The 19,502-nt window shown below is 24.6% G+C and overlaps 5 protein-coding genes across 5 annotated transcripts; 2 read left to right on the plus strand and 3 right to left on the minus strand. All coding sequences in view use genetic code 6, as the record gives it.

Annotated features, from left to right (window-relative positions):
- Nucleotides 1–797: 797 nt before the first annotated feature.
- Nucleotides 798–2,748, minus strand: TTHERM_00136220 (transmembrane protein, putative; the record flags this gene model as incomplete). The annotated part of the gene is made up of 4 exons (XM_001019703.3): nt 798–892; nt 955–1,256; nt 1,892–1,968; nt 2,362–2,748. The coding sequence occupies 4 exons, from the start codon at nt 2,746–2,748 to the stop codon at nt 798–800; spliced, it is 861 nt and encodes a 286-aa protein (XP_001019703.2).
- A 1,009-nt stretch (nt 2,749–3,757) lies between these two features.
- TTHERM_00136210 (tubulin polyglutamylase, putative) lies at nt 3,758–5,492 on the plus strand (the record flags this gene model as incomplete). Its single annotated transcript, XM_001019702.3, has 6 exons — nt 3,758–3,840; nt 3,915–3,997; nt 4,135–4,464; nt 4,631–4,828; nt 4,880–5,203; nt 5,269–5,492. 6 exons carry the CDS (start codon nt 3,758–3,760, stop codon nt 5,490–5,492), a joined length of 1,242 nt encoding a protein of 413 aa, XP_001019702.2.
- An 870-nt stretch (nt 5,493–6,362) lies between these two features.
- Nucleotides 6,363–7,293, plus strand: TTHERM_000136199 (tetraspanin family protein; the record flags this gene model as incomplete). Its single annotated transcript, XM_012798518.1, has 2 exons — nt 6,363–6,513; nt 6,575–7,293. 2 exons carry the CDS (start codon nt 6,363–6,365, stop codon nt 7,291–7,293), a joined length of 870 nt encoding a protein of 289 aa, XP_012653972.1.
- Nucleotides 7,294–8,271: 978 nt separating this feature from the next.
- Nucleotides 8,272–15,746, minus strand: TTHERM_00136200 (transmembrane protein, putative; the record flags this gene model as incomplete). The annotated part of the gene is made up of 18 exons (XM_001019701.2): nt 8,272–11,219; nt 11,280–11,769; nt 11,835–11,911; nt 11,969–12,178; nt 12,239–12,490; nt 12,545–12,892; nt 12,943–13,093; nt 13,145–13,266; nt 13,540–13,757; nt 13,818–14,049; nt 14,105–14,212; nt 14,262–14,452; nt 14,518–14,783; nt 14,841–15,113; nt 15,216–15,307; nt 15,435–15,470; nt 15,525–15,599; nt 15,674–15,746. The coding sequence occupies 18 exons, from the start codon at nt 15,744–15,746 to the stop codon at nt 8,272–8,274; spliced, it is 6,162 nt and encodes a 2,053-aa protein (XP_001019701.2).
- A 417-nt stretch (nt 15,747–16,163) lies between these two features.
- Nucleotides 16,164–19,500, minus strand: TTHERM_00136190 (hypothetical protein; the record flags this gene model as incomplete). The annotated part of the gene is made up of 4 exons (XM_001019700.2): nt 19,333–19,500; nt 19,148–19,260; nt 18,380–19,001; nt 16,164–18,266 (listed from the first exon to the last, which is right to left on the minus strand). The coding sequence occupies exons 1-4, from the start codon at nt 19,342–19,344 to the stop codon at nt 16,164–16,166; spliced, it is 2,850 nt and encodes a 949-aa protein (XP_001019700.2). The 5' UTR covers nt 19,345–19,500.
- Between the last annotated feature and the right edge of the window lie 2 nt (nt 19,501–19,502).

The raw sequence follows: 19,502 nt of genomic DNA on the forward strand, positions 1-19,502 counted from the left end.
AGTTTGTTTTTCCTTAACAATAAATTCTTTCATAAATTTAGTGAATTAGGTTGCTTTTTTTTTTTAGTAGACTCCTGTATGGATATTATAAATAAGTAACTCAAAATTAATATCAACTAAATTATAACAAATTTTATAAAACTCAATTTATTTTTTCTCATAAATTTCACTATGCTCATAAGTAAAAATTGTGAGCTTTTTATTTATTCTTTACTCTTACAATTTATTTTAAATTGAAAATAAATTAAGCAAGTTAAACTAACCAAATTAATACCCTTTAAAATAAATTATTTCCTGATAGATCAATAATTTATTTTATTAAGTAATTTTACTTTTGCTAAAACATAAATTACTTTTTAAACGTTTAAATAATTAGTATTTAATTTTTAAATGATTAACAAGTAATAAGCGAATTTTAAATCTGAAATTTTATTAATGGTTTTAGTGTTAAAGGCAAATAATATTAGCCATTTAATTTATATTGTTAGAAAAATTAAATAAATGATGTTAACATGAATTAATTTATCAAAATAATTATTAAATGTAGGATTGATTAGCTATATACTTAAAAGAGTATTAGTAAGGAATTAGAATACACGTACGTAGTATCATACAACAACACATGACCGCTGGTTGGATAATAAGTTATAAAACGGTTTATATTTATAATTGAAGGCTATATGATGCAGTATGAAACAATGTGGTATATGATTTAATTACACTTATTAAGCTTGCTTGCTTTTTTAGATAGATAGTTAATACTGCCTTACTCTTTCTTTTACATTTTAAAATATTTCTCAAATAAGGAAGAGGAAAGGTCTGATCTTCTTTAATGATTCCTTTTCATCAACTAAAACAACTTCCTTGTAAACACCGTCGCACTTAATTTCAGCTGTTTTTTACATAATTTAATTTATTACACTATTTGTTAAAAATACTTAACTTTAAATTTACCTCTTAAATCATAGAAGTAGAAGGGTTCACCAACTTGATATCTGAATTTACCAGGAATAGGCATGGTCTTGAACTTAAGAGTCATGGTGGCACCAGATTCAACATCACCAAACTTGAAGAAACCTTCAGCTTAAGCAGTATCGGTGTTGAAGAATTACCAGGTCTTGTTTTAGTATTCAGGGAACTTTTCAGGGCAAAGATAACCAGGAAGATATTCAAATTCGTAGTCAAGAACGTGGATGGTTTCTTCGTTGAAATATTTAGTGATTTCAGGATTTTAGTAGATCATATCTCTCAAGTAGCTGGATTTATCAAAAAAAATAATTGAAATTCAAAATTCTAAAAATATTAATTGTAAAACAATCAAACTATAAAAATTAGTCATCTTATTCATTTTTTTTATGTAAAGTGAATCTATTGATAGATAGATGGATGGGATGGATGCTTAAAATAATGTGAATAATAAGTATATTAACAGTTAAAATTCTTAAGATGAATAACAAGAAATGGTGTGCCAAAACAAATTGCATTTTAAAATTATTTTATTGACTGGATGACTAATTTCACTAAATTTACAAAATCTGCAGCATTAAACTGATAAAAAGAAATCTTTAATTATTATTGAGTTATTTGCTTTTGATCCTAAAATAGACCTTAATTATCAAATAATGATTTTGAGTTGCAAAAATCATTAGTGAATCCTATATCTAAATTAAACGCATATCTTGTCAATTTATCAATTAATTTATCAATTTTTTATTCTATAAAATGATGCATGTGAATAAAGCATTTACAAGAGCTATTTCACCATCTTTTATTTTGCTTTTTAGTTTAGTAATCCCATTTGCTTATCTAAGATTTATTTTCATTTTTATTTGGCTCTTAATTTTTATTCTTTTTCTTAGGAAAAGATTAATGAATTAGATTAATTGATTACGTTTCCTTGAAGTCAGGGTCAAGAGTCTTATCTCTAATTCTGGTGTAAGCAAGGAACAAGGGGAAAGCTGCCATAATCTAAGTTTTAAATGTTAAATTTTAAATTTGCAATTGAAAAGCTATTTCTTAATCACTCTCATTTCTCTCTTTTTCATTAAATATTTTAAAAGCAGCTTATTGCATTTAATTGTAAAAAATAATAAGAAATAAAGGCCTAGTGTATCTTTTTTTACTTTGACTCTTCAATAAGGAAAATAAAATCACATGATAAATAAGTAGTTTTAATCTTCATCCAAAACTTGTAATAAAATGTTTTTATGCTCTCCTTATGCCTTTTGTTTGCTTGTTTGTTAGTTAGCTTAGTAATATTTTGTTGTATTCGCTATTTTGCTATTCGCTTTTGATGAGAAATGGAGTATGCTTAAGAAATATCAACATTGATAATTGATTGCTATTAAATGTTTATCATACTTTGAAACCAAGAGCGAGATCAGCAAATTAGTAGAAGAATAAGGACATACCAGGTAAGAAATAAACATTGAACTTATCAAAAATTCTGTGACGTCTCTACCACCACATATTCATACCAGGGAGCCATCTGTCAACAAAATCTTTGTAATAAGCAAAGTAAATGGGTGGGACATCCTTGGAGTCTTAAGGCTTTCTAACCTCGGTGTGTTCATAATCTCTGGGATAAGTGTAGTAAGAATGCTTCCACTTGTATTCCCATCTCTTATTGTAAGGATTATCGCTGCTGAAGCCCATTTGATTATATTGAGTCTTCATAGCCAAAGAACTTTGAGTCAAGTTGGCTTATCTCAAATTCTTGGAAATGAATGCAGTACTTCTATTGATCATTGCTAGCTACTTCCTATGAAAAAATTTATATTTCTTTGTTTTATTTATTAATAAATTATTTATTTTGATTTTCTTTCCTTTTGATTAATTTCTTTTTTTTTCCTTTATTTTGTGCTTTCTTTCTTTCTCTCTCTCTTTCTTAATTGATTTTCTTTTTTCCAATGTCTTTAACTCAAAATATGACAATTAATTAAATCATTCATTTTTTTATTCAATTATTCACATACATACTCGCTTAGTCATTCATATACATTAGCACTAATTAAGCTTTTGATATTTATTTGTAAATATTAAGAAGAAAAATAAAAAGTGTTCAGAACTATTATGAAATATAATTAAATAAATATTTATATAAATGACTAATCTATGCAAGAAAATGAAAGAAAATGATTCATTTTGCAAGTCTTTTAATTGAAAACTGATATTTGGATTATAAAAGTGTATATCTATCTATCTATTTATCTATCTATCTTTCTTTGTTTCTTTGTTTCAAAATATATTTGAATTAGTTAATTTTCATTTAAATATCATCAAAATATTTTAAAGATTTAGATATTATGAATAATGCTAAGAATCTTTCTAAATGTTTCAGCAGCACACTATCAAATTAACACTCTTAAATTGAAGGCTTACAAAACAGAAAATTATTAATTTTAATTTAATTAATATAAATCAAATAAACACATTTAAAAACAAATCAATATTTTTTAAAATAATAAATAAATTATTCATAATTTTATAATCGTGTTTATATTCTTAATAATTAAATGATGATTAATGATTGAAGTTCTTACAAATGAATCTTTAGATGAATATTAGATGAATTAGTACTCCTTTTTATCTATTTTGTGTAATTTTGAATATAATAATCAAGTTAGAGATTTGAAATTTTTCTGTTGATTTAATTTAATTAAATTCATCAAAATTAATTAATTAATCACTGCTTAAATATCAAAAATTTTATATTTTTAAATAATAATTTTACACCAACAAGTAAATAAATAAATAAATGGCTTCTAAAAAATTAAAATACAAGACAGATTTTGACAAATGTGTTTTAACAGATAATTTTGCTGCAAGAGGATGGACTAGGTAATTAAAAATTACTAACATTCTATTCATTTTTATTTAATTCAATCCAAATATTAAAACTTATTTTTATAAAGATGTGGTGATAAAGATGACGATGATTGGAACATTTATTGGGCAACTGTATGGAATGTGAGAAATATTTTCAATCCTAAATCAGGTAGGCTGACTAAATTTATTATAAAATACTACATACTATTCCTTAAATACTATTATAACTTTTATACTTCTTTTTAGATAGCTAAGTTGTTTCTAAATCAGATTTTTTATTCTTACAAAAAAATTTATAAAAACTAGGAATTAGATTAAATGATATGCAAATTATAAATCATTTCCCAAATCATTATGAATTGACAAGAAAAGATCTTATGGTAAAAAACTTCAAGAGATATAAAAAAGAATTAGAAAAAGAGAATAGTCCTTATTGCTAGAAAGACGAAAATGGAAATTATCTATATTTAGATTTTATTCCATAAACATTTACTCTTCCTGGTGAGTATTCACTCTTTGTTGAAGAATTTCATAGAAATCCTAATGCAACTTGGATTGTTAAACCAGCATCACGATCTCAAGGAAAAGGTATTTTCTTGCTTAGAAAAATACAGCAGTTGAAGAAAATAGGAGGAGGTAATTAATTTTCTATATATCTATCTTAATAACTTACTAGCAAACTAGCTAATTAATTGACTGATTGATTGATTAATTTTGCAAACTAAGATTAGTAATAGAATAAATATCACTTATTGAAAGCAGTAATCAATTTAAGTAATTAATATTTCAAAATATTTTATAGGAACTAATAGCAATCCTCTGCAGGCATTTTCTCTAAAAGAAGCTTATGTTGTTTCTAGATATATAGATAATCCATTGCTTGTTGGAGGGAGAAAATTCGATTTAAGAATATATGCTCTTGTTACCTCTTATCGTCCTCTTAAGGTTTATTTATACGCTATGGGATTCGGTCGTTTTTGTAATGAATAGTATACTCAAGGTATTATTAATTAAAAATATTTTTAGATTGTCAATTAAAATTTTTAAATAGATATTGCTGAAATGGATAATATGTTTATTCACTTAACAAATGTTGCTATTTAAAAGTTCTCAGATAAGTATTCTGAAAAACACGGAGGAAAATGGTCATTACAGTCTTTAAGGTATTATCTAGAAATGGTTTATGGTACAGATATGGCTAATAAATGTTTTGATGATATAAACAATATAATTATAATGAGTTTGAAATCTGTTTAAAGTATAATAATAAATGATAAGCACTGTTTTGAGATGTATGGCTATGATATATTAATTGATGAAAACTGCAAACCATGGCTTATTGAAATAAATGCTTCTCCCTCTTTAACTGTTACAGGTAAAATAATTAATTTTTTTACCTTCCATATTAAATTCTTTTTATCCTGAAAAATCTAATTAAAGGTAAAATTGATAAAGAACTCAAAACTGAACTGATTAAAAATGTATATTAAATTGTCATTCCTGATGATTGGAATGATGATAGTTCTAAAACTGGTGCAAACACTAGCACATAAACAAAAGTTGGAGATTTTAATATTCTATATGATGAGGCCTAAGAAAAGAAAATTAGTTAGTAATAATAATAATAAAAAAAGAATATAAATAGTAAAACAATTTGGAAATGAAACACATCTTAAGAATAAGAACAATAAATATTTCTATTTATCTAATTAATTAATTTTATTTATTTATTAAACATATTTTTAAACCTTTCCCTGAAAAAGCATTTTAACTGAAGTCTAATTTCGTAACTTTAACAATCAAAAATATAAAAAACCTATGCAAATCTTTTATTATTAAATGTTCTCAATTTTAAATTTGTCTATCCATTAAGTATTTTTAATTTATTGTGAATTATGAAATATTTGAGAGTTTATTTTAAAATAAAAAAATAAGTATAAACAAACAATCTATTTATTTAAATGTATTTATTTTTAATATATTATGCAAATAGATTTGTTATTCTGACAATTAAAAGTTCCTTAAGAGTTTTATAAAAGTTCATTTTCATTTTTTTTAAGCAACAAATTAATTAAAATAAATTTATTTCAATGATTAAATATAAAAAAACTATTAAATATTTTAAAATGAAATATTTTTTGTAAAATCCAGCCAGACATTTAATTTTAAAAAATTTATTTAAATTTATGAAAGATTTAATTGGAAAATAGCGGAAAAAATTTTAAATTTGTTAACAAACGAAATAAATAACTTTACTGAATTTGCTATTTTTAAGGCTGCTTAAATTGTTAATTAAAACATTTTTAATAAAAAAAATGATAAAAAAAAAAAATTTTAATTTAAATTTTAATAACATTTAATCATAGTGATTAAATCTAATATTTTGTTTTTAAAAAATATTTAGATAGAAGTTTAAAAATATACATTGATCAACAAATTTATTATTTATTTGTTTTTGTTTACTTTTAATTGGTTATTTAATTATTACAAAGAACTATAAATCTAGTTAGTTACCATATCAAAAAAGCAAAAAAATGAAAATAAAAATATCTCCTTCTTTTTCAAAAGCATTTATATCTATTTGTTCATTCTTGATAATTATTTAAGGGATGATTAGTTTGTACTTAGGAGCTAATTTTTTGGTGCTGGTTAATGCAGATAACTCATGGTTGTATGAATTTTTTGGTAATTTGTATTGCAGATAATATATAATAATTAAATGAATTTATTTTTTATTAATTTCAAGATGTCACTAGTTTAAAAGTTAATTTAATGATTTATGGAATTTTACTAATATTGCTTGGAGTTTTTGGGATGATTGGAATATTTTAAAAGAAAAATATTATGGTGTTTACTTATAATATAGGAACAATGCTGATGTTTATTTATTCTATTTCTTTGTTGGTTTCTATGGTAACATACAAATCAAATTAGCTGCCTTCATGTTAAAATAATTAGTCTATTTTGAAGTATGAAACTTATTCTAAATTTATACAGAGCTTTGGACTTTGTACTGATAAATGTCCATGCCTTATAGATACTAGTATATAAAAACTGTATAATCCAAGTATAATTCAAAATTTAAGAATCAGTAATGTAGGTAAGTAATATGCAGTTGATTGTGCATAAAGTGAATAGGATATAAAGAATATAAAATCTTCATAAGAATATATAGAACTATAAAGGTTAGAAAATTTTTTTAATTGTTAAGGAATGTGCACACTTTATGATATTGAAGTATATTAATTTACAGGAACTGATAGAGGAGTACCTTATAATTAAACTTGCTACTCTTAACTTGAAACTGAGTTAAATTTTTTTTACTTAAAATCCATTTCTGCGCTCTCTACTTAGTTATTCTAGCTTATTGTATCTCTAGTTTTAGCTTTTTTGCAGTATAAATCATATCCATAATATCATAAAGATAAAAGAATTGGGTTTTATGGCAGACTTTCTTAATTTTGATAAAATTAGAACAAATTTTCTTAATGAGCTTTAAAATAAAAACCAAAAAGTTTGTCATTTCTCTTTCAATGTTAAAATGTACTTAAAATAAATAAATAATTAGAAGAAGTTAAAAAAATAATAATAATTATAAATTTATATATCAAATTGTATTATTAATTAATAAAATTAATTTAAATAAATAGATTAATCTCTTTTTTAAATATCTTATATTTAATATTTGTAATCATTTTATGAAAACTTCAAATACTAATAAAAAGTTTTCATTAAAATAATTACAATAAAAATTAAATACACCTATTTATAATTCAATTTTGCTATTAATGAATAATTCTAATAATGCAAGATGGTATTTAATGGTAAAAAATATTATTTATAGAAAATTAAGTAAATTTAGTAATAGATTTCAATGTTTTATTCAATTCTATAAATGTTATTATTTAACTAAAATAATAGTTTTATTTTTTAAAAATGAGTTTGTTTTAATAAAAATGTTTAATTTGAAAAATATCTTAATAAAAAATATATCATATTTTCAATTTTAATAAAATAAATCATTATTAATTACATTATTCTGCAAGGTTTAAACTTACAGCAACACTAAAAAGTTTCTTATTTTAGATAATTTACATATTATATATTATTAAAAATCTAAAAAATCTTATTTTTTATGGTTTAAAGCTTGTAAAATACATTTTAAGTTTGTTTTATTAATAAAATTAGAAATAAAATTGTATATTTAAACTAAGCAAACTACATTAAGATTGAGTGAATTTATTATTAAATAACTTTTCAAAATTATTTATATTTTGATATAATTTTATCACCTACTTTTACTTTCCTTTTTCTTAAAATATAAAAATATTAGAAATATAAATTTAGCTTTTGTATTTTAATTTAATTGAAATATAACTTATTAATAAAATATTTCAGATAAAATTTATTTAAACAAAAAAGAATCAATTAATTATTTACATTTCATTGTTATTAGTAAAATTACTGTAGCTATAGCTCTATTCTTTGTGGGTCTTCTACTCTGCTTTAGTTACTATTTAGCCTCTTTTCTGGAGATTAAGAAAGAGAAGATTTACTTAAAAATCCAAACTTCTGTGTGAGTTTATACTTCTTTTTATATTCCAAGTACTTTTTAAGCTACTCTGGATCTACTTCATTATACCTATCAACTAAATCAGAAGCAGAGTAGTCTCTGGCTCCTGATACATAATTTCTGGTAGGAATTTTTTTCAATGCAGATGATTAATATTTCAAATTATTCTAATAAATATTCATATTTTAGAGAGCAGTTTATTATTGCTACATCATATAATCTCTATAATTTAAATCCTAAGCCTCTCTCTGCATTCTTTGTTCTTCATCTAAGCTATGATCGTAGTACTCAATTCTATCTAACCCAAATAACTCTTAAAACTAAAGATTTTGGTTATTATTCTCTTAATTTATGTTAAAATCATCTCTATCTTAGCTTTGGTAAGGATTATTTTATTCCATTTATTAATACCTTTAATCCATATTTTAATTATACTAATTGAGATTATTAAAATCATATCCTTCTAATCTAGATGAAGGACGGTTGTTAAAATCTTCATTTGTGCCTACATACTCATCATAATTATTATAATTTTGCTAAATAAAAGATTCTCTTAAATCTTAAGGATTATTTCTTTGATTCTTCTGCTATTACCTAAGATAATAATTTTATTCAGATCTCATTAATTATATCTGTTTTAAGCGTTCCATATTAATTTCATCGTCTTAATCTAGAGCTTCATCAATAATCTCATCCATTTCATCTACTTAATCAAGTTTTTCTTACAAAATTTTCCTTTTACCAATCCACTCTTCTTAATCTAAATCAACAATATTATACATACTACTACTCTATTTATTATTATCAACTAAAATTTACTAATAACTTTAATCCATGCTATTATCTATGTGCTACACTATTGAATTATCGAGCTGATTACTGCTATTTAATTGATTTGAACTTGTAATTGCATTCTATTATTATCTTCCCTTTGAACTCATTTAAAGCTAAACAAGTACAGATTTTTAGTTATTATTCATGTTTTTATTCATTTAGTTGCTATTGTTTTGTTGCAATTTAGGAAGACGCTGATCACGTCTTAACCTATTTTTAAATTCTATTTACTACTGATAATTTAAATCTTCTTTTAAATAAACTACTCCATGTCTTTTCTTGATTGTATTTGAATCGTCAATATTGTAATATTCTGTTGACTCAATTCTATTCAAAAATGATTTTTAAGATGAATTATTTTGGTCATTTAGTTTTTTCTTTTTGATTCTGCGAAATATTTTTTCATTAGGTTAAAAACCTGAACTCTCTCCTTCAATGTTTTCAACTTGAATATCTTAATTGTAATCGTCTTCACCTTACTCTTATTCACTTTCTTCATCTTCTTCTTCATCATTTTCATCTTCCTCTACTATATCGCCCATGTTATCAAGCTTAGCCCTTTTACTCCTTCTTTTCTTTTATAATTTCTCTTAATAATCTTTTACCCTGTTCTTACCAAGTATATAATCACGAATAGTTGTGTATATGCTTTACAGTTATTGCTTAATTTAAATTCTCTTTTTAAAGATAATCAAAAATCCAATGAACAGGTTTGCAAAGAAAACTAAAAATAGTAGGGCTAGCAATGTCCTATTTAAATGAACAGAAGTATCATATGAGTATTATTATTAGTAAATCAAAAATGAGAGAATGTAGAAAAGAATCATAAATCCTTCATTAATAAGCAGTAAAGCTAAAATGTATGGGTTTACTATAGGCTTATAGAGAGCTAAATAAAAGAAGAATAGGATATACACAACCATAGTTGAAAGTATTTAAGCTGATGGTATGCTATAAAGAGTAACTAGAAGTATGCAAGTGATTATCTTTTTAATTTAAAGCAAGACATAAAAATTCCTTTGTAAAGATTACCTCTGCCTTATTGTAAAAAACAAGAGGCACCAACGAGTAAATTGGTTGATTAAATAAGGTTTGCGTGGTGGTTTTGACTTGAAGAAAATCTTATCAATATTTATTTTGAATATAATCTTTATAAAAAAGAAGAAATAGTAAACCAAAAAAATTATGCATAGGGCAAAGCTGAACGAATTGTATGAAGTACTAGTATCCACATCATTAAGTTAGAGAATAACATTTAATATCATCTCATAATTAGTTAAAAAGTACACAAACAGCATAACTGTCAAGTCTAAATAAAAGTAAACCTTATTTAAGAACCCCAACCTTTTAAGCTAAAAGTTTTTCTAACTTATTTTACAGAAGAAGATAAAAGCCCAAAGTAAAAGATGAACACCAATCAAGTAAATGCTATTATTCAAAAAGTTATTTGACTTATCATTGCTTGAAAATTTATAGTAAGAGTCTTAATTTTATATTGAGGCTAATATTCTTTAAGTTCCTTTTGATGGTTAAATTTGACTGTTTGGTGAGTTTACTTCTAAACTGAATGGCTTATTAGGCAAGTCTGTTAAATGAAATCCTTAAATAAAGTGTAATAGTTTCATAATATCTAAAGATAAAGGGATATTTGTGTATTACAGTAATGAAATTTGTTATACTACTTCAAATGAAAAAAGTAGATTGATTGGATTGCCGAAAAAATACAAATCGAAAAACATTAAACAGGGAAAAATTATAGAAAAACTCTCTGATGCTTAAACTGTGCGAAATTCATTTCCTATAGAAGAAACACACTCATTCTCCATTAAATCAGAAAATCCTGGATCACACTCACAAACAGATTAATAAGGCAGTCTAACTACAGTTTTGTCTGGCTGAATATACTCTCTTCCTCTATTATCCCAACACAAAGTACATTGGTTATAGTTATATCCAGTGCATTGTTTGCAACTAAAGTGGCATTCTATTTTCAAAGTATATTAAATAAAAAGGTTATTCATGTTTAATTTATTTGTTAAATTACGCTTGCATGTCTGTTTGTCGTATTTATAATATCCATCAGGACAGCTATCACAAGTTCTATTAGGAATATTTACTATTTTTCCATCAGGGCAATTTTCAATACATTATTAATCATTCAAAAAGTTGTCAGCAGAACACTATGAGCAAATTATATTTTTCTAACTTAAATTAGTAGATAAAGTATTTGAACATAATTAACATTAAGTCGGACACAACTGACAAGTTCTCATATTATTATTTTAATTTTAACTTTTTGGACTAACTTAAGAAATTGGCAGTAATTATTCATAATATCCATTTGGGCAAGTAGCAACGCATTAATTATTAACCAAGGCGAACCCAGATTTGCAAGTTATGCAATTATCAAAGAATTTACCATAGCATTCTAAACAGCCTGGATCACATTTTTTGCAAGCATTATTAGTTACATCAGGATAGAATCCTATTTAACAAGAAGACGAACAGTAATCTCCATTAGAAAAAGTTCCACTCTAAAGGTATTTATTTATTTATAAATTATTTATTGCATTTTCTTATAATTAAATAAATATTTTACTGGACAGATAGTATAGCAAACTCCATTATATAAATAGCTACCACTTTAACAACTTTGGCAATTTGAAGAAAGTCCTCCTTATAATTAAATAAGATATTTTTTTTACTTATTGTACAAAGATCTAAAAAAATTACCAGAACAGGTCTTGCATGAAGGATCACAATCTTTGCAAATTCTAAGTTATCTATTAGCATATTAATTGGAAGGGCAGAGTAAAACACATTGATTACTATTGTTTAAAAAGTATGGATAGAAACAGTCTATACAATTTTAAGAATCTTAGCAATTTGCACAATTTTAGGAACACAGCATGCAAACTCTCTAAGTGCTATTCACTATAACTCCTATTAGTTTTTATTTTGAGTATAAATAAAATTTTATGAAAGTAAATCATTTCTTAATACCATATGTTCTAATTGGGCAGGCCATTTCACATGTGTTAGTTAATTACGAACCCCATTTAGGTAAGCTGCATTACTGTACACAAGTTGAGCCATCTAAGTAGTAGCTAGGATTGCACTTTTAGCAAGATGATAAGCCAGTACATATAGCACATTCACTTGGGCATGGAAGACAAGTTTTACTTGCTGCGTCTCCATAGTATTAATCAGGACAATAATCGCAGTTACCTTAAAATTTAAAGTATGGAGGAGCACCTATTAATAATTATAATCAAATCAAATTTTAATTTAAAATATTATTAATCTTACATTAGTTGCAATTGTTATTCTAACCTCCAGTACATCCATCGCATGCAGGATGACAAAGTGTGCATAATCTTGTATTAACATTAGGATAAAAATTTGGTTAGCATGAATTCACACAAGTCAAAGATGCCTAATCTCCAAATGTTGGGGTATCACAAGTTACTTTACAAAAACTTCCTGAAGCACTTATGGAGAGAAATAGTGGAGAATTACAAGTTGTACAAAAATTAGGACCTCCTCCATTACATTCTTTGCAAGAAGTATCACAAATTTAGCAAATTCTATTAGTATCAGGATAATATCCAGGTTTGCAGTTAGCTATACAAACAGTACCTTAAAGAACTAAAATTCCTATTAAGTAATAAATATTAAATATTAGTTATCAATTATTTAAGGTTTACCTGAGCATCCAGAGCACTAGTTATTTGAAGGACCAAAGCATTAAGAGCAAGTCGGATTACATGGATTGCATTTTCTTGGAGTAGATGTAGCATCTGGGTAGTACTATGCAGGGCAATTTTACCCTTGAACGCATAGTTTCGGAACACTTATCTTTTTATAATTAAAATTAATTAATACAAATAAACAAATAAATTTACTTACATCATTTCCATATAAATCTTAAGGAAAAGCTGGACAATTGCTCACACACTATAATGAAGAAACAATGTAATATGGTTAGGCTCCTGATTAATTACATGTTAGACAATTTGTATTTGTACCTCCTATGAGTTTTCAGTTTTATATTTATAAATAAATTTTTTAAGTTAAACAAATTTTTAATAGTTTTACAATAAAGTTAATTCCATAAATTCTCATATATTCTACCTTACCCAACCCTCCCATAAATTAAAAATTCTTTAATATTTGTTTATAAATATTTACAAATATGGTAAATATTTTTTATGTGAAAATATTAAGAATATATGGTATGTTTCATGTGAATTTTTTATCAAATTTATTAGGATTTTTAAAAATAAATAAATATTTTCTTTTACCATTACAAGTTAAGCAACTAGAATCGCAAGGTTTACAAGTTCCACTAACAGTATCACCATATGTGCTGCCTTAACAAACCTTACATTTAAAATCAACAGGATCCACAAACATATTTGTTTTACAAGTCAAGCAATGAACTGCAGTTCCAGAACATGTTAAGCAATTATTGTCGCAGTTTGTGCAGACTTAATTTAAAGAATATTAACCGTCAGGACATCTATTAGATTATTTAGAAAAAATATGATATTTTTGAAATTTTATTATAGAAATTTATTACTTTGTGACACATGTGCTTAATGAGAGAGAATAGCCAGTAACACAGGTCACGCAAACATTACCTTAGTACTGACTACAAGTTAAGCAAGGACTTATACAACTAAATATTTAACGTTTAGTGCTATCTATGTAATAGGAATCACTAGGTCTATCATTAACGCATATATTATTGAATAGTAAATAGTTTTTCGAATTATCAGTAGTACATTATTAACAAGTATTGGCTGCATTAGCTATAGTAAAAAAATTAAGCATAAAAAATGAAATCTTAATGATAATTTATGTTACATTAGCATTATATACAATCAGTATCTGCACACGGTACACACTAACTACCGACTAAAACTTTAGCAAGTGGGCAAGTACTAACACATTTTCCAAATATATCTCCAACATCTGTTTAAATTTATATTAATTTTTTATTCATTTAAATTAATCTTTTTACTAATTGGGTTCAAGTATCTTAGGCTTTAGCATGAAGTGCATAAGAGATCGCTGGAACCTGTGCATGTTGCACAACTCTGATTACAAGGCTAGCACTTTAAGGTAAAGGTATCTGGATAAGTTCCAGGAATACAAGAAGTTCCTGCAACACAAGTGAAATTTTGAAGATACAATAAAGGATTATTTGTGTTTCTTTTTGAGTTAAAATAAATGAAATAGAAATCACTCAAATCTTTAAATAATTTATGAGTACTTACTTGCATGATAAACATTAATTTTGTGAAGGTCCGTAACATGTATCACAGCTATTATAACAAGGTTAGCAAATTAAACATGGTGAAGTTAAACATGGTGCTTGTTAATATTATGGATAAAACCCTGGATTACAAATACACATATTGTTACTAAGATTTGCATTTGTAACACATGACGCACAAGTATCGAATGTATCACCTGTACAAGTTGCACAGCTTGAATGACAAGCATCAACATCTAATTCAAAATCTGATATAGCAAAGCTTAACTATTTAAATAGTAATTAATTTATTTTAAATAAATTGTTTTAATTTTAAATAATTACAGCACTAGATTAAAGCAAAAAGTTATTTGTTATAGCGAAATTTACATTCAGATTAGAATGTGCAAAAGTTAGACTAAAAGCATATTTTTATTCAAATGATGGATTAATTTAGCACTAATATGGCGAGCCATCAGTATAAGAAAAAGACAATTTTTGAGCAAATGGATTGCACACATAAGATACAGTGTTGTAATCTCCACAAAAAGTAACTACACTTGATGCCGAAGCTACTGCCTGAGTAGCAATAAAATACCCATTAAATTTAATTCTTATCTAAAATATTTAATAGCATTTAGTTTAACTCAATTTAAGGTTGAAAATTTTCAATAACAAATAAATAAATAGTATTTTTAAAAAAATTTATATGTGTAATACATTTTTATGTGGAGGAAGACTAGAATAAGATTTAATCAATATAACGCCTGTTCCAAATTTTCCTTATCCTCCAAAAATCTTTTATTGCGAAGCTAAGAATTTTATATGTAAATATAAAGCATTTATTATTAACATTTTAGGTAAATGCTTAACAATTAAGCATTTTCTACAATTATATATTTAAAGTTTGATATATAAAGAATAAATATATTTTTATACCATTTTGATTGCATACACTTGAAGGAGTAGTTGAAACTATAATTTATATTTAATTAAAATTAACATTAATGCTTTTTTAGATAAATTTACCTCCGATTATTTACCAATTCTTTAGTGTATTAGGCCAGCTAGTACCTACAAATTCTGTATTTATCTAGCGCCAGGCTGTTTATAATAGTGAGGATTAATATTTTGATTAACTTTTTTATAAAAGAGGAATGGATGATAAAAAATTTTACTGGTGTAAGCTGAATGAATTAAGTAAAAAAGGAAAACTATTGTTTTAGATACAAAAGAAGCTTATATCTTCATAGATTTTAATAAATACGAACAATTAATTGGCTTTAATATTCTTCAAAAATTATTAAATTAATTAAATTTTGAAATTAAAAAGTATTTGTTGCTAAATAAATATTTAAAAGATGACAAATATAATAATAATTACTATTCAAAGATTCCACTATATTTACTCATAATTTATTTACATCCATAATTTTTTTCAAACAAATAATTAATTACATTTATTTATATACTCAGATATCTTATAAAAAAGTTCATATAATAAATTTTCAAAATATTTTACTGCTTATAATTTTTGAAAAATAAATAATAAATATTGCTGTTTGCTTAAATTTTTAAATAGCAAACTTAAATGAAGATAAAAGTTTATATTGTCTTTTATAAATAACATCTTTATATTTTACTGTTTTTATATTTTTATATTTTTCTTCATTATTTTTTTCCATTTAGTAATTGCTGCTACTATCTTCTCAGCTCTTCAGCTTCCTCTTCTGCTTTCATCATTTCAAGCTACTTATCAAGGTCGTCTAAATCAGAAATGTGCTTTTATTTAACTGCTTGAATTTATGTTTGAATTTAAACTTTTTATTTCTTCTCTTCATTTTCTACTAAATAGCTTCCGCCTGTACCTAATGTTTTCATAGTACTACTAGTATCAACTCTTTTACTATCATAGCTTTTATTTGCTATAGTACTGTTATTTTTAACATCTTATATTGACTATGATTTTTTGAGAATACCATTATATGAGGTATTATTAACTTTAGGTGAAGTTGTATTTGAAATCTTAGGTGTACTAGCATCACCTTTTATGGATTTTTATGTTCTCAATGGGCTCTTTGTTGCAGTTTTAGTGTTATTAACAGTAGATTGCTTTTTTTAAGAAGTAGATTTATCCGGAATTTATTATTTATTTAACAAGCTGGTGCTTTTACTACTTAGTAACCCTTTTTAATTTTATTAGTCATCTTATGTTTTTAAAGCTTCATTCAATTACAGCTTTTGATCTTTACTTTATTGTTAATCCTATATTGATTAACTTTGTTCGAAATATTAATTAATATCATTTGTTTGCATTTAACTCTACTGCTTTTAATTCATTTATTAGTTATTAACATAGCTTGCTTATTATTAGCTGAGAGAATTACTTAAATTTGGGTTAAAACTGCTACTAATATTATTATTTAAACCTTATTTATATTAATTAACAGCAGAAAATTATGGCTCAGAGAAAAGTACTTGAGTTGGAGATGAATATCCACTCTTCACAAATTAATTAGGAGTGCTGTATTAATAATTTTTAGAAATTTATTGAGCTGTATTTTAATAAGACATAGGCTGGTTTCCTTAAATATTGTTTGATCTTCTTAGGTCATCTTAATTTTCTTATTTTTCAATTAAAAACTACTAAATCATATTTTTATTATTTTAATCTATAGATTCACTAGCGTTTTATAGACTATGAGAATTTTTTAAAAGGTACTGCTAAAAAGCTTAGCTATTAAGATGATCTGAATCATCTATCATTCTATTTTCTAGCCCTACTTATTTATTAGAAGTTGCTTCATTGGCAATTTAAATGTTGTTTTTAATATGACTTTGACTAAAATTTCCAATATTTTAATTTTCGTAATTGAATGGCTCTAAAGACTATTTTCTGTCAAATATCTCTTGTTATTAAAGTTGTTATTAAGCTTTAAGATACTGATTTTAATTGTTTTGCTTAGAGTACTATTGCAAAATTCCATTTTACTATTGAAGCTAATTTTATTATTCTGATTCCATTTCTTCCTTTTTACCTTATTTTATTTGGTCTTAAAATGCTATTAATTGCTATTATTAAAACTATTGTAAAAGCTCCTATTAATATAACGATGGCTGTAGCTAACCCTACATCTAAGCACTTAGTAAGTTATTTTAAGAACTAAATTTTGTGACTCTACTAGCTTTATTTTTAGTTGTGCCTTCATCTTCAATTATTGAAATATTAGTTACAGGATTTCCCTGTAAAAACAGCTATTAAGGAGAAGGAGAAGATTGATTGTTATTACTACTACTGCCAAATAATAAATTATTTATCCCATTAGCTCCTATTCCTTGAGAAGAACTAGGTCTAATTTACTCTTATTCATAAAAGAGTGCAAGAATATCAATGTTAAATCGTAGCAACTTTAACAATAGATCAGGATAATTCTAGGGGTCAGTAAATAAATTTTCAAATGACTCCTTATTAAAAAAATTTTTAATAAACAAAGATTATAGATTTTTATTTTTTCTTTGAGCTATGAATTGTTAAAATATTTTTCTTTGAACTTCCAACTCTTTAATAAAATAGATAGTCTATTTTTCGACTTCAGCTTTTGATTGAAATTCTGCTAGAATGGCTTCTTGTTATTAAATTTTGCTTTACAATTATTCTAAATTTCCTTTTAAATTTTTATTAATTTGCTAAATTGTATTAATTTAAATGGATTTTTTCTCAAGCTATGTTTTGTATTCATCTTTTTCTTGCTCAATTTGATTTAATTTTTCCTATTTTTTTAAATTTAAGTTGAAACAAGAGTAGTCAGAAAATATTATGTAAACAAAGTTGGTTGTTTATAAAAATTAATTGTTGAATAATTTATTTTTTTATTTATTTTTACCTACAAATCTTCGAATTATTTGTTCAATTCACTAACATGCTTCTTTATTTACTCGTTTTTATTTGTTTGTGACTGATATTCTTGCAATTTGTTCTTATGCTATAAGTTATTTTCTTATAAAAGACTTATTTAATTTTTCAATTAGTTCAACTAATTCATTAGATTTTATATATTGCTTTTATATTCTAAATTGATTTGTCTCTCGCTTGTAAGTTAATTCAAGAGATTTGATTAGTTTTACTATGCAGCAAGCAAATCTCTTTAGTATTGTTATAGTTTTTGCTATAAATTTGTTACCATAATACATTGAGCTTAAATTTAATTTTACAGTTCATTGCTGCTATTATTGATATTATTTACACTTTAGTAAGACTTTAGCTATCGGATATTTCTTGTAACATTATTCGAGCTTCCAATTTTTTCGCTTTCTGCCTCATCTTCTAACATAGCAGTGTTTTAAAATGTATCTATTTTATTTTGAAGATCGTTTTAGAACCTATAATAGTTTTTACTGTTCTATTTAGGAAGTGTTTTTACTTCTATGCTTCCTTAATTCTATAAATAATTCTAGCTTTAGCTCTTATTTAGCTAGTTTAATATCATCTCATCCTCGTGGTTGGAACTTTTATGATAAAAATAATTTCAACAATTAAATCAGTAGAATTAACATATTATTAAATTCCTCAACATAAATAAAACAAATTCTAGTTTTTAGTAAAATTTTTCTATTATTCCTTATAAAAGTAAACAAAAATATTGTATTTTTACTTAAAACTGTTCTCTTAATTCCTATCTAAAAATTTCTGCATCATTTTTTTCAAAGCATTTTTCTCTAAATTCAGTATTTCAATATGCTAATGGGCCTTCTAAAGCTCTTGTTCCTATGAATATAAATAACTAATATAGCATTAGTAAATGTAAAAATTGAAAAGGAGAGCAATCTAATTTTTTACATAGTTTATCATCTTAATATGAATTATGACTTATCTATTTAAATTTAAGAAACCTATTTAAAAATTTTATCTATCTAGCTATCTATCTATCTATATCTCTATTTATATAAATATTTAGTTGGTTAAGTTAATCAAAAACAAAAATTCAAAAGATTTCAGTATATTTACTA

Source organism: Tetrahymena thermophila, assembly GCF_000189635.1.
Source record: "Tetrahymena thermophila SB210 genomic scaffold scf_8254582, whole genome shotgun sequence".
In the NCBI taxonomy this organism is placed as follows: Eukaryota; Ciliophora; class Oligohymenophorea; order Hymenostomatida; family Tetrahymenidae; genus Tetrahymena; species Tetrahymena thermophila.